Genomic DNA, 15,974 nt, shown 5'->3' on the forward strand with positions numbered 1-15,974 from the left:
GATTTGGGCGAGATCCTGTTCTAGCTCAATACAATACATATTATATTAGTATTAGTAACAATAGTATATTAAACAACGAGTTCCGAAAACGACGTTTTGCACACGAGTTCGACAGTTTGTCGATACAAGGCGTACAAAGAAGTTTTCGAACGAGTTTTTTACGCTATTTTTTCTACGACTACAAATTAGCAGCAGACTCACTCAGTTTTTGCCAGTTTTGTGAAATAATTTGCGATGTAATGATGACACTTTTCTGACGGCTGCGTTGCGTTTGGCGTTTCAGCTAAACATTGGAGGTTAAAAATGTTAAAATTGGCACATGTCGTGTGCAACATGACACATGTCGTGCGCTAAATCCTTAACACACAAGGTTAGCCTAGAAAATGCCTAGAAAATGTAAAATGCCTAGAAAAAATAAAATGAAAGTACTATACCTTGATTTTCTGGTTTCTTGCTTTTACAATCTACACTGATATAACTTTCCTTTTACAATTCTAGGCCCGGACAAGCCTTTCGTTTGCGACCAATGCGGCCAGTCGTACCGGTACAGATCCGCCTACGTCAAACACCGAGAACAGAACCACAGGGCGAGACTTCCAGCCGATAAGCTGTTCTCCTGCGACGTGTGCGGCATGCAGTTCCGCTATTTGAAGTCCTTCAAGAAACACCGGCTGAACCACGCTCTGGAACGGCTCCACGGAACCAGGAGGCCATCTGGAGGGGATTCGAGTACTTCAGTAGCGGTGATCGTTCAGGGGGAGCAAGGCAGTGACCAGGTGTCGAGTAGTAACGAGGCATTGATGCCGCAGGAGGAGGAAGGAGACATGGAGGTTAAGGTCAAGGTCGAGCCGGAAACTGATGATGCAGGCGGTAAATACTTTCTTATGTTATTAAAGGGGGTTTAGATTCTCAGATAATTTGCACAACCCCCTAACAATCCGAAGATTAAGGATTTTTCTCATGAAACCTCATGAAAATGAATTATTATATTTCATATCCTCTCATGAAAATGAATTATTATATTTTCTTCCAAGTACTTTTAGCGTTTCGAATGAAATTTTGGGGGTAAAAGTTACTATAAATGTTACATATTTATTTTAGTGCTAAAAAGTCACTCATCGAAAATATACCAAAAAGTGTTTTAAAGCGTCCTTATTAGGCGCAATTCTCCCTATAACGTCACGCCAATGTCACGTCGTCATTATTGCAGAATTCTCTCTCTTCAGTCCTGACTCCCATTAGGGAGTGTAGTGGTCAGCGTAACATCATGGATGATATTTCTCCATGCGCCTCTGTCTTTTGTCATCTCGATGACATCGTGCATTGGCTTGCTACAGCTAGTCGTGATCTGGTCTATCCATCGAGTTGGAGAGCGGCCACGTGGTCTACGTCCCTCCACCTAGCCTTGAATTATGAGTCTTTCCATATTGTCCGGACTTTTCCTCATTATATGTCCAAAATATTTTAGTTGTTTTAGTCGGATTTTACAGGAAAGCCTGTTAGTAATATTAAGTTCATTTATAATGGAAACGTTTGTATGGCGTTCAGTCCATGGGATACGGAGCATACGTCTATAACAATACATCTCGGTAGCATCGATCTTCTTACGTTCCGCCTGCCTGAGAGTCCACGATTCGCAGCCATACGTCAATATTGGGAGTACCAAACAGTTGACTAGCCGGTTTTTGGTGGCTCTTGAAATCTGGCGGTCTTTCCAGATCTTGGTCAGTCTCCCAACAGCTACCTTTGCCATGTTGCACCTACGCTTCAACTCTTCTTCCGATGTGCCTGTATTTGTCAATAGTGATCCCAGGTATACGTACGACTTAACGACTTCAAAGCGGTCGATATGACTTATATTTGGATGGTTGTTAATGTTGCCTATCAACTATCATGATTTTGTTTTTTGCGTATTTAGTTCCAGACCGAGCCGATTGCTTTCGTTTTCTACCCTATTTACTAGCCTATTTACTTTGCAGAATTAGGTGGTAATAAACACATGTTCAAAAAATACATGTTTTGGAAAGTTGAAATGTATATTTTTTGAATGATAGTTCGATGTAGACTAGACAGGGTGTCTCAAAAAACATGTGACATCTCTTGTGGGGAGATTCCTCACTTAAAAATAAGACTTATTTTTCATATCGACATAGGTCCGATTTTGCTTTGTCTCGTAGCTACAGGGTGTTAAAGTCTTAATAATCTTTCGATTTGTTATATTTTCTTCCAAGTACTTTTAGCGTTTCGAATGAAATTTTGGGGGCAAAAGTTACTATAAATGTTACATATTTATTTTAGTGCTAAAAAGTCACTCATCGAAAATATACCAAAAAGTGTTTTAAAGCGTCCTTATTAGGCGCAATTCTCCCTATAACGTCACGCCAATGTCACGTCGTCATTATTGCAGAATTCTCTCTCTTCAGTCCTGACTCCCATTAGGGAGTGTAGTGGTCAGCGTAACATCATGGATGATTTTTCTCCATGCGCCTCTGTCTTTTGTCATCTCGATGACATCGTGCATTGGCTTGCTACAGCTAGTCGTGATCTGGTCTATCCATCGAGTTGGAGAGCTGCCACGTGGTCTACGTCCCTCCACCTAGCCTTGAATTATGAGTCTTTCCATATTGTCCGGACTTTTCCTCATTATATGTCCAAAATATTTTAGTTGTTTTAGTCGGATTTTACAGGAAAGCCTGTTAGTAATATTAAGTTCATTTATAATGGAAACGTTTGTATGGCGTTCAGTCCATGGGATACGGAGCATACGTCTATAACAATACATCTCGGTAGCATCGATCTTCTTACGTTCCGCCTGCCTGAGAGTCCACGATTCGCAGCCATACGTCAATATTGGGAGTACCAAACAGTTGACTAGCCGGTTTTTGGTGGCTCTTGAAATCTGGCGGTCTTTCCAGATCTTGGTCAGTCTCCCAACAGCTACCTTTGCCATGTTGCACCTACGCTTCAACTCTTCTTCCGATGTGCCTGTATTTGTCAATAGTGATCCCAGGTATACGTACGACTTAACGACTTCAAAGCGGTCGATATGACTTATATTTGGATGGTTGTTATGTTGCCTATCAACTATCATGATTTTGTTTTTTGCGTATTTAGTTCCAGACCGAGCCGATTGCTTTCGTTTTCTACCCTATTTACTAGCCTATTTACTTTGCAGAATTAGGTGGTAATAAACACATGTTCAAAAAATACATGTTTTGGAAAGTTGAAATGTATATTTTTTGAATGATAGTTCGATGTAGATTAGACAGGGTGTCTCAAAAAACATGTGACATCTCTTGTGGGGAGATTCCTCACTTAAAAATAAGACTTATTTTTCATATCGACATAGGTCCGATTTTGCTTTGTCTCGTAGCTACAGGGTGTTAGAGTCTTAATAATCTTTCGATTTGTTATATTTTCTTCCAAGTACTTTTAGCGTTTCGAATGAAATTTTGGGGGTAAAAGTTATTATAAATGTTACATATTTATTTTAGTGCTAAAAAGTGTCGATAAATTCATCAGGGACATGCAAATGAGTTATCACTGGAATGTTTTTCTAAAAGAGCATGTACGCCACTAACTTTTTTTTCTCTTGTTAGCCAAATAGTGTAACAAGTTTAATGCCGATTAAAAGTTGTCTCTTGATATTTTGCCGACTTCGGTCTCCTTGATGAGATAAACGCAGTTTTATTAATTTGCCTTGATCAAAGTCTAATCTTTAAAAAAAAATTAATATCATTAACTTTCGAACGTTTTAAATAAGTACTTATTGATTCCTCATCAAAAATATGAAAAAAGATCTTATAAACATGGGTATGAAAATGCGTAGTTTTAGAGTTACAGGATGTTAAAACTTTTTACAATTAGTTTTTTTGTAATTATATCTTAAATACTATTATTTTTTATTTCAAATTGCTGTAGTTTGGACCAATAGTAATAATATTTAACAATAAATTAGGTCAAATTTATAATATATTAATTTTATTTGTATTTTAATTTTATTAAATGTGTTTATTAATTAAGTTACGTTAATCTCATGAAGGGGGCCGAATTTGGCCAAATATCAAGATAAAACTTTCAATTGGCATGAAATGATCCACACAAATTTAATATCAAAAGAAAAAAGTAAGTGGCGCACATGTTTTTTTTTTTGAACAAATATTCCAGTGATAACCCGTATGCACGTCCCTGATGAATTTATCGACACTTTTTAGCGTTAAAATATCTATATAGCACTTATAGTAACTTTTATCCTTAAAATTTCATTCGAATCACTAAAAGTACTTGGAAAAAAATTATATCAAATCGAAAGATTATTAAGATTTTAACACCCTGTAACTACGAAACAAAGTAGAATCGGACCTATGTTGATATAAAAAATAAATCTTATTGTTACTTGAGGAGTCTCCTCACGAGAGATGGCACATATTTTTGGAAACACCCTGTATAATTGCGCCTACCATTTTGTACATCATATACAGGGTGATTCCTGTAAGTCGGTCATGCTTTCGGGGAATGATAGGGGACGTCGAAATATTAATTTTGATATAGCACACTATGGGTCGGAAATGCCTCTTACGCAAGATACAGGGTGTTAAAGTTTTAGAAAAATCAAATATATTCTTTAATAGTTTTTTAACAGTTGAAGGTATCGTTATAAAATTTCATTATAGGAGTCTATCTAACAGAGACACTTTAAATGTAAAAAGAAGAGGTTTTAGTTTCAACCAGTGGCGTAGATGTGATACGCATCGGGTAATTTTTCTCAAAAAAATAGTACTCCACTGATAAAAATAAAAATTTCGGAGTTTTTTTATTTGCTGGGTTTATTTCCAAGAAAAAATGTCTCTTGCAACTTTCTTCTATCTAACACCATTTTGTCACAATTTAAAAAATAAATATTTTTTAATGAAAATCTTAATACAGCGAATTATTATAACTAGAGGGCAGAAACACATGTGCATCGTTAGCTCCCTTCATCTTGGGTAACTTTGGTACTTTTTACTATCAGCTCTAAATACATTTTTAAAAAATTATAAATTTAACTAGAATTTTTTTTGTATTGTTAATAATAAAATTCTTAGTTTTAAGGTAGTTATAATAATTCGCATATTTAAAGTTCTCATTAAAAAAAATATTTATTTTTAAATTGTGACAAAATGGTGTTAGAAGAAAGTTGCAAGAGACATTTTTTCTTGGAAATAAAATCAGCAAATAAAAAAACTCCGAAATTTTTATTTTTATCAGTGGCGTACTATTTTTTTTTGAAAATATTACCCGATGCGTATCACGACTACGCCACTGGTTGAAACTAAATCCTCTTCTCTTTACATTTAAAGTGTCTCTGTTAGTTAGACCCCTATAATAAACTTTTATAACGATACCTTCAACTGTTAAAAAACTATTAAAGAATATCTTTAATTTTTCAAAAACTTTAACACCCTGTATCTTGCGTAAGAGGCATTTCCGACTCATAGTGTGCTATATCAAAATTAATATTTCGACGTCCCCCATCATTCCCCGAAAGCATGACCGACTTACAGGAATCACCCTGTATATGTGCTTATCTCTCTTACGTTTATAGATTCAGTTCGTTGGTGCCAATTTGGTGCTATTTGTCTCAAGGTGTTTATCCAAATAACGTAAAAGACAGATAATCAGATTTTGACGTTTAATCTCAACCGACAAATGTCAAAATTATCTAAAATCGCAGCATAGATGAAGGAAATAAACTCAGATTTGAGTTGTCGGTTTTCCGCCAAACCCTGTAGTTGTTTTTGCCCTGCTATAGTGGTTGCTAAGAAAAATAGCCACCCAAACAAGGACAGAAATAATTTTCTCTTTTTTTAGTATCTTAAAAAATTATAAAATCTTCTAAAATTTAAACAAATTCGTTGCAAAAAATAACGAAAAGTGTTTAAATCGTCTTTATTCAAAGTAATTATTGCTATCTTGTCACAACCAAATCAAACAAATACGTGCTCGACCAGCTTTGGCCGAAACAATGGCCAAAAATGGCCCAAAAATAAGTTTTCTCGCAAATAATTGTCAAAATATGCAATTTACATTTTTTTTACAAAAAAGATCCTGACATTTTTTTCGTAAACTCCCAGGAAATCGGTAAAAAATGGCCCTAAAGGTCAAAGAATCGGTTTTCCACCAATATTGGAAGATTGGGTCCATAACTTAAAAAATTATCTTGACACTTTCATTCAAATTCGGGGATCTTCGCGGCGGAATATCTCGAAAACTACTAATTCTACATAAAAAATTATAAGAACCTTTTGAATATATATGGCATATTTTGCCAGATATTTGCGAAAAACTGATTTTTGGGCAATTTGGGACCATTTTTAGTAAATTTTTAATTTTTTCCTCTAAAACTACTCCCCAAAAGGTACACAATCCGCCTGAAAAGTCCCTTTGACGAATTAGGCCATGGTTTCAACCTTTATTTTCTGGACTATGTGTGAACTATGAACTACAAAAACCATCGTAGCATAATATCGGTTTCCATATAAAAATGATTCTCATATATACATAGGTGTTCGCCTTTTTTTGTCACTCAGTATATATTCATTGATATGCAGGTTGTGAGGGAGGATCTACAATGGACACAGATAAGCAAGAAGCCGAGCAAGACGATACGATCGATTCGAGGGTGAGTGCCAGTCTTTCCACGAGTACAAGCGAACTTTTGAGGGCGGACGGTACAGACGCGGCGGCATTGGCAACACTGTTACGGGCCGAGGCCAATGACAGTTCTGACAGACAGAGGGAGCGAAGATTCGCCTGCCCGTTCTGTGGGAAGTAAGTACAATTTTTGAAAAACAATGATGGATTAGTTTAGATTTGCTTAATCGTCTTCCTTAGCCATAACAATGAGTGGGAGGGAGGGGGGTTAATCACTTCGACCTTACAGATCCATTACCATACCAAAGCCATACCAAACAAAACCAATGGTTTGGCAAATGTGGGAACATTAGAAAATATTGTAATCGCAAAATATTTTCCGATGAACGTCATCAATCATATCGAAATTGACACTAAAGTCTATAAACCTGACTAAATGAAATTTTGGCAAAAATGTTTAAATTTATTGTATAATTTAAGATACCGAGCAGCTCTTCATTTTACTTTATAGAGCAAGTGATTGTAAAAGATATTTTATTTAGATTAAAGCTGCAAAAATTAGTTTAAACCGAATTTTATTATCGCTATGTTGGTTACATTGCGCTGTTTTCAGCAAGGTTGTCGTTTATTATTTGACAATTATCCTAATATCGTGTTGTTGAATCCTTATGAGTAATTCTCGTTTTTTTGCTTATTTTTATAGTCTTTTTTTTTTAAATTGTACTTTTAAGCACAAACAGTTCTTTTAAGAACTAAATTTTCGAGTTTTTGTATTCCATTTCTTGAAATTGTGTGTTGAATATATATATAGATATATAGAACGTCTTGCGACGTTGTCCGATGCCTAACTTCCACATCTTCCGATCGTTCCATTGTCCCTCGCTTAGATTCAGGCACTTATTGCTCTTGTGACCTCACCCTTCTTCCAAGTCTTCTTAGGTCTTCCACGTTTTCTTCGATGTTGGGGTATCCATTGCATAATTTGTTTTGGAAGTCGTGTGTCATCCATCCTCTGGACATGTCCGTACCACATAAGTTGTTGGCGTTCGATGTCGGTTGCCAAAGATCCCTCTATTCCTATCCTATGTTGGATTTCTTCGTTTCGGACTCTATCTCTTCGGGAAATTCCTAAGGTTCTTCTATAGGCATCCATTTCTACCGCTTCCAGTTTTTTTCGGTTGGCTTCCGTTATTCGCCAAGTCTCTGCACCATAAAGTAGACTGCTCTTTACCAGGGTCTCGTATATATTGATCTTCCGTTTCTTCCCTATTTCATTACTCCAAAATACTCCATTCAAACAGCCAATTGTTCTTCTAGCTTGTGATATTCGTTTTTTAATTTCTTTGTCATCTTTAGCTGTTGTATGAAATATCACTCCTAGATAGGTGTAGTCATTGCAGGCTTCTATCTCTTCATTTTCTAGATGTACGCTAGATAGTTCTGGACCAATAGGTAGATATTTAGTTTTTCCTGTATTTATTTCCAAACCCCATCGTTGATATTCCTCTTGTAGTTTCCTTGTCATGTACTCCAAATCATCTTTATCGTTGGCCATAAGAACTTGATCATCTGCGAACTGCAGGGTATATAGACAGGCATCTCCCAGATTAATGCCCATTCCATTACATTTTCTCTTCCATTGTCTCAAGGCCTTTGCTACATATATTTTAAATAATGTGGGAGAAACACGGCATCCTTGTCGTAGACCTTTATTGACAAAGAATCTTCCAGATAATGTGTTGCTTATTTTAATTTGTGATGTCGATTCTTCGTACAAGTTTTTCAGAGCTCTAATTAAGGTGTAGTTAATGTCCTGTAGTACCTTGAATAGTCTGTTAACTGGAACGGTATCATATGCTTTGTGAAGGTCAATAAACATGAGGTGTGTCTCCTGATCAATACTACTTTTTTTCTCTATTAGTTGTTTCAGCCAGAAAATATTATCGGTACAGGTTCTCCAAGTCCGAAAACCAGATTGTTCCTCCTCTTCTTGTTGTTGGTATTCCTGTTCTATTAAATCTCTAAGGATCCGTCCGTATAATCGACTTAGGGTACTTGTTACTGATATACCTCTATAGTTGGAGCACACTTGTTTATTTCCCTTTTTGTGGATTGAGGATATATAGGCGATTTTCCACTCTTTTGGTATTGGGGCGCCGTTCAAGAATCTATTTATACACCAGGTTAAGGCTTTAAATAGTTTTTCTGTTCCACATTTTAACAATTCACCTGGAATATTCTCCGGTCCCGGGGCTCTGTTATTTTTCAGTGCTACCACTGCCTTTTTCGTTTGCGGTATGTCGATGTTAATAACTTCTCCGGAAATATTTATCTCTGTGGGTGATATTGTGGCGTATTCCTGGCTATTTTTAAGAGTGGTTCGTAGTATTCCTTCCATTTATTCATTAGTATTAATTGTAGCTTGGCCGTCTGTTTTTCTGAGGTTTTGACTTGGTTTATGAACTTCCATGACTCGGCACACTTCCTTCCTCTCAAATGAAAATATACCGAAGCATTTAAACAGTCGAAGCAAAGAGCTTGCAGCTTTCCTGATAAACTATTTTGAACGAGAACGTTACAATAAAGGTCCTTTATTATCTTTGACTGCAGTCAGAGAAGTAAGTTTGATTGAATAATATTTATAATGGACTAGTTTTGGCCAATATGTATAAAAACCGAACGAAAACAAATAAATCAATTATTTATTAAGATATTAGTTATTAAATAAAAAATAAAACGTAATTTTTTTTTTAAAATTATATAATAAATATATTGTTTGTTACTCTTAAATTAAGATTCATTTCATAAAATCGTCAAAATCTGGCAGCGCTGTCGCCATTGCTTGTCACTCAAAGTTGATCACGTGCATCGGAAATTGTTTTGCGATTACCATAGTAATTGTATTTTAACGACAGTTCTATCAACCAGTATTTGCAACCGTATGAAATAATTAAACGGACTAATCCTAACTATTTTCTTAGGTGTGTTCGTTCAAAGGAGAACCTGAAACTGCACGTGCGCAAGCACACCGGGGAACGACCGTTCGTCTGCCTGTTCTGCGGCCGCGCGTTCGGCGGTAAGAGCGATCTCACCCGGCATCTGCGCATCCACACCGGCGAGCGGCCGTACCATTGCGACATGTGCGGCAAGTGCTTCGCCCGCGCAGACTACCTGTCCAAGCACCTCACCACGCACATAAATACTCCCCGTTAAGGGTGGGGGTATCCTGAATTCTATCCGTTCTTCTCCTTGATCCTGGGAAGAGACCTCGATCGAGGCTAATATACGTAGTATGAAACACGGTTCAGACGCAAGAACTGTTCGCTTAAGGTTGATTCTCACTATACCTTCCATATCAGCTCCCTTCCGTTTACATAAAATATTATATCATGTAAATGAATAGGACAATGCACACTATCCGTTTCGTTTCCCTTCCGTTCCATATTCTTTCCTTCCATACATTTTTTTGGCGGACGGACTGAAGCGTATCGGAAACAGCATTGTGAAGTTTTTACATTTGTACCAGCTCTGTTAAAATTTTGCTGATATTTATTTATTCTTTCAGCTCTTAATTAAATCTATTACCTTTTTCAAAAGTAACAAATTTTTAAAATAAAAGTTTCGTAATGATATAAATTGTACAATAAAAAGTATGGAACTGATACGGAACGGAAGCTTACGCATAGCGTCAATACAATAAAAAAATACGGAACGAATATGGAATGAAAACGGAAGGTATAGTGAGAATCAACCTTTATGTGGACAAAACGTTGCAGATAAAATCCTAAAAGATGTAGAGAGTGATTGAACCTTCTGAAAAAACTCTATATTAGGTTTTTGGTTTGTGAATTTTATAAAAAAAATTACATAATGTGGGGGCAATGGCAACGCACATTTTGAAAACATTTTTGTCAACATACAGAGTGATTCAAACATATTTTCAAACCAAAGTCGTATATTTTTAAATGAAATACTATATATTTTTTTCCAAAAATACCATAGTTTTTTTAAATATAACCGTTTTTAAACTTAAAATCGAAGAATTTTAATAATGTTTAACAGGAAGTACTATATAATTGTGTCTTTTTCAAGATTCGGTCTATCAAAATATAAAATCTCAGAAGTTAAAATTTGTTCAAACTTGCTGTCTACACTGTACTTTTTATCTGCAACGTTTTGTCGAGGAAAGCAAATCGTACGATAAGTCGTTACGTCTGGACCGAGCTTAAGAAGGTGGTGTTGTTTTCCGTCTGAATAGCTGCGCGTGCGTACCTACCTACTGCGCAGCCTGCTTCGTTCCGAGCCAGATTTTAGCGTTTGTGTCATTAGTGGGGCAAACCAACGGGTGTTTTTGGTTAGGTTTTGTGGATACTTTGATCTATCCCTTATTGTTGGTTTCCACTTTGGTAACCACGTATAAAAAATGTACCGAGTACACTTCCTCATAGTGGAAATGTGTGTATATGTTGGAGGCAGATGCCGAATTCGGCCTATGTCCGAAATTATTAGGCATATGGCGATTATAATTAAATATACCTACCTATATCCACAAAGTTACGCGGAAGAGTTTTGATTGCAGTAATAATATATAATAATAATAATAATTTATTCAAACAAACATGATATAATACATAACATTAATATTTACGCTTCCCCTCGGAAATTGCTTTGAAAGACTCTCAGATAATATCCGGAGTCTTGAATAAAGCACCGTTTGATCCGAAGGAAAAAAATGGTTTTAATGGTTTCAACTTCTATGCGGAGGGTGTTAATCTTTTGTTGTTATGTTATACCAAAAAAAGATTACCCCCCTCCGCAAAGAAGTTATATAAAGAGTATTTATAACCACGAAGTTGCACGCATCTGGCAAGTTTAGTATGGACAAATGGCCATATGTCTAATTATTTCGGACATAGGCCGAATTCGGCATCAGCCTCCAACATATATATTTCAGAAGTGGTAATTCTTAGGAAAAAAAGTATAAGGACCATTATTTTTAGTAGATAATTTTATAATGTAAATTTTGGTCTGAACTATTTTTTTTAAAAACTTACCGTTTACGAGAAACGTCCAGAAAAACAAAAATTTTTGACATTTGGCCTTGAATAACTTTTTTAGCAGGTGTGGGATCGATGGGAACTTTTTTCTTCTTTATAATGGCAAACCGAAGGTCTCTACCAAAATTCAGCTTTGTCGGAATTTCGGTAATTTGATCAATATTTTATAGCTATAATGACCGGAATATTTTAGCATTTTCAATTTTTTAAATAGTTTTTTTAAACATAATTGTTTAATCAAACCTTCGAAATTAGCGAATTTTTCTGCGTCGATCTACTTAGTAACTACTTCATCCTAATAATCCTATAGTTTGGCGCATTAAAAATTTTAAATTTTGAATAAATTACGAGAAACATAATGTCTTAAGCAACCGAGTTTCAAAATAAAACAGACAAACAGGTGTTCTGTAAAGTTACGAAAGTGGCGTATTGGCAGTTTCTCCTTTCAACCGTCGATATATTTTTTATAATTGAATAGAAACTATAACATAATCTTCAAAGCTATGAATAACCTTTCTTGATAAAATTTCAAATATTAACTTTTATGTCACGTTTTATAATAGTTTATTTTATTTGATTAATTGTTATTGTTTGTTTTACTATTGATGTTTTTCAAAATTTTGTTTACTCTTGCCACTATATTAATACACGTAATTATAAACATTCAAATAAATTTGTCTAAAGTATCCACAATACGGAACCGAAAATAACCCAAAATAACAAATATTTATAATTAATGTTTTAATATGTGTTTAATATACATGTACAGAAAAATATTATGGACCAACCATGACAGCTATTTACTTACATTAATACACTCTTTTTTTAATTCAACAATTTGTTTGAAGTAGTTGCTAAAAAATTGAATAATTCTCTGTAGTAAGAAAGATTTCTTGGAGACCTAGATAGCTAAAGGCGGGTTCTCACTGAAAAAAATTATGAAATTCATTTAAAATTAACTAATCATATATTTTTCTTGATTTTTTGCTTTTATTTACTACTTGTCAAAGATTAGATGTCAAAAAATTTAGATACGTCAATTTAACTTACCTGCTTCAGTAGCGTATCGGATGTTTTTGTTATTAAATAATTATTGTAACTTATCTATTTTTATTAGAATTATATATTTTTATAATAATTTTAATAACTACCAACATTTATTGACAACGTAAAATAAAACAACAAATTATTGAGTCTACCCTACATCATATTTTTACACGTTTTGAATAAGCTGGGCTTTAGACTGTTTCAAAGAGACTGATGAGGTAAGGACCCGTTTTAAGCCAGAGCTACATTGGAATGAAATAGTATATTAAACAACGAGTTTCGAAAACGACGCGACGTTTTGCACACGAGTTCGACAGTTTGTTAGCTCGAGCCGCAGGCAAGAACCACAAGTCGAACGAATGTACAAAGAAGTTTTTTTCTACGACTACAAATTAGCAGTAGACTCACTCAGTTTTTTCCAGTTTTGTGAAATCATTTGCGATGTAATGATGACACTTTTCTGACGGCTGCGCTGCATTTGGCGTTTCAGCTAAACATTGGAGGTTAAAAATGTTAAAATTGGCACATGTCGTGTGCAAAATGACACATGTCGTGCGCTAAATCCTTAGAACACAATAGTTTGCAAAACGCCAATTCCAGATCGAGTTTTCCGTGTGTCAAACTGCATTTTCTAGGCTAGTCGTAGAAAAAAGTTATAATATAGCTAAATATTGGTTGAACATAATGTTTTTCTTTTGTGTACCTCTACTACCTGTTTCACAACTAGGATTATTTGGATACCGTCCTTCCCATCAGCCTATGACGCATCCAAGTTAATGTTTATTTGGCTGTGACTAAACTTTAGGTTTTGTGATATACCATAGCAGATTTTTATTTACCGTTTATCGTCAAACGAATGCAACCTAGATATCGAACTTAGATAGCGGAACAGTTAAATCGATAGTGAGTTACCAAAACATAAGCAATATATATGCGGCAGTTGTTCTAGTCAATGATGTTGCCGAAGTATGTTACTGTTTTATTTTTTCGGGCAGTTACAATTTGTGGTCTGGAAAAACAACTTTTTGTTCCCATTATGACCTTCTTCTTAAAGTATCATTCTCTATAGAGTATAAACTATAGGAGGAAGAAGAAATACCAAAAGATGTCTAGAACATTTTATGTTTGTACTGTTTAATTGATTTTTTTAGGATTTAACATTTCATAAAAAAATAATCAAATAAAACAGTTGAGAGGTAGCCAAGAAAGATTTTGACAGATATCGGTTATAAAACAGAACAAATTTTCGTCAAGTGTTATATTTTTTAACTTTTTAGCCCATTTTTCTTGATTTTTTTAGCAAACTGTATATGAATATATCAACTTTAATTCTTAAATTCAGTTTTTTATAACCTTTAATATTGGGCTTTATTATACAGGGTTTATCAACTGGTTGTACTTTACTCTAAATTTAAAACACCCCGTGCAATCATTTCGTCTAGCGAATTTTTCTAAAACATTATTTTTCTATCAGAACCATGTCTCCTGAACATTTAGTGTTTGTTGGATCATGTCAGTACATGCTTTGGTTAATTTTTAAGAGCGAAATGAACTTGCCACTAACAATTTGCAATTTTTTCAATTTTCTTTCCTTTTTCATGTTATTTTTCAATATGACGAGGTGGTTTTGGTGACTATTCTCGTAATATCATAATACGCTATAATACGCTGCATTGGATATACTATACCAAATTAAAAAAAAAGTTAAAAAGTAACAATGCTGTGTTGGTTTTAATAAATATTAATAACGATAACAGAACTAAAGATATTAAAGAAAACATCTGTAATAATCAAGAATACAAACAGAAAAAGAACTTGTAAAAAATACTTTGTATTGCCTCCTTTGGCTACTATAACTGCAGAGCTAAATATTGGTTGAACATAATGTTTTTCTTTTGTGTACCTCTACTACCTGTTTCACAACTAGGATTATTTGGATACCGTCCTTCCCATCAGCCTATGACGCATCCAAGTTAATGTTTATTTGGCTGTGACTAAACTTTAGGTTTTGTGATATACCATAGCAGATTTTTATTTACCGTTTATCGTCAAACGAATGCAACCTAGATATCGAACTTAGATAGCGGAACAGACATTCATACTGTCAATGAGGCTGCATGTATCATATTGCGTTATAGTTTCCCATTTTTCTTTCAGGACCAAGCGAAGTTCATTTAACGAAGCTGGATCCATTTTGCGAGCTCTAACCTTCCTGCCAAGCATTTCTCAAAAGTGTTCTATAGTGTTAAGATCTGTCGAACATGCCGGGCAGTTCCTAGCAGTATATAGTTCACAATAGTCATCAAAGCCACGTGAAAAATAACATAAAAAAGAAATGACAATTGAAAAAATTGCAAATTGTTGGTGGCAAGTTCATTTGGTGGCAAGATCCAAAAAACAAAATGCTTAGGAGACATGGTTCTGGGAAAATTTTACTAACGAAATTATTGCACAGGGTGTTTTAAATTTAAGATAAAAACCAACCCTTCGATTAACCCTGTATTCTTCTTCTTCCTGTGCCTTTTGCTTAGCCGCACGTTGGCGATTGTCTGTACTCTTCATACAATGTGTAGAGTGTCCTGGGCCTCGCCGTCCCTCTACTTTTCCTTGTAGAATCAGCTTAGGAATGCAATATTTGTCTCCTCTAAGGATAGGCTTATAAAACTTTTTTTTTGTTTATAAAACTCTTTTTTTTTGTATAAAACTTTTCTTTCTTTAACTATAATAAGCATTTCTCGTTCATAACCTGCAACTTCTTCGTTGGTGGCATGTGCGGTCCATGGTAAACGTAAGAGTCTCCGGAGAGTACACATCTCGAAAGCCTCGATGCGGTTCAGGGTTCTAGCCTTGAGAGACCACGTTTCTACGCCGTATAGCAAGATGGGCTATATGTAGTATTTTACTACCCGTAGTCTAAGTGCTAGCGGGAGACTGCGTGCTAATAGGAAGTTTTTAAGTTTAAAAAATGTTGATTTTCCATAATTCGCTCCAAATTTCACTTCCTCATCGCAGTCCCATCGTTCATTGATCATAGCACTTAGCTATTTAAATCGTGGCACTCCGTGGTAATATTTCCATCCACCGTCAATACGGTGTTGATTATAGGCTGGCTTCCTATTACCATAAGTTTGGTCTTGGTAGCGTTGATTTTAAGACCGAAACGATTTCCCATGTCCTCTATCTTATTTATTATTTGCTAGAGATCCTCTAAAGTTGGTGCTAGGATTGCGTTTTTTT

General features: G+C 35.2%; 1 protein-coding gene across 1 annotated transcript in view; it reads left to right on the forward strand.

Annotated features, from left to right (window-relative positions):
• Positions 1 to 10,003, forward strand: part of LOC115886064 (zinc finger protein 629-like) — a 188,776-nt gene extending 178,773 nt beyond the window's left edge. The window contains exons 8-10 of the mRNA XM_030905092.1: positions 499 to 870; positions 6,591 to 6,810; positions 9,615 to 10,003. Coding sequence (XP_030760952.1) covers positions 499 to 870; positions 6,591 to 6,810; positions 9,615 to 9,846 — 824 coding nt within the window. The 3' untranslated portion in view covers positions 9,847 to 10,003. The remainder of the gene's footprint in view (positions 1 to 498; positions 871 to 6,590; positions 6,811 to 9,614) is intronic.
• The last annotated feature ends 5,971 nt before the right edge of the window (positions 10,004 to 15,974 follow it).

The sequence above is a fragment of the Sitophilus oryzae genome, unplaced genomic scaffold (genome assembly GCF_002938485.1).
Source record: "Sitophilus oryzae breed Bouriz unplaced genomic scaffold, Soryzae_2.0 scaffold_466_pilon_pilon, whole genome shotgun sequence".
NCBI classification, from domain to species: Eukaryota; Metazoa; Arthropoda; class Insecta; order Coleoptera; family Curculionidae; genus Sitophilus; species Sitophilus oryzae.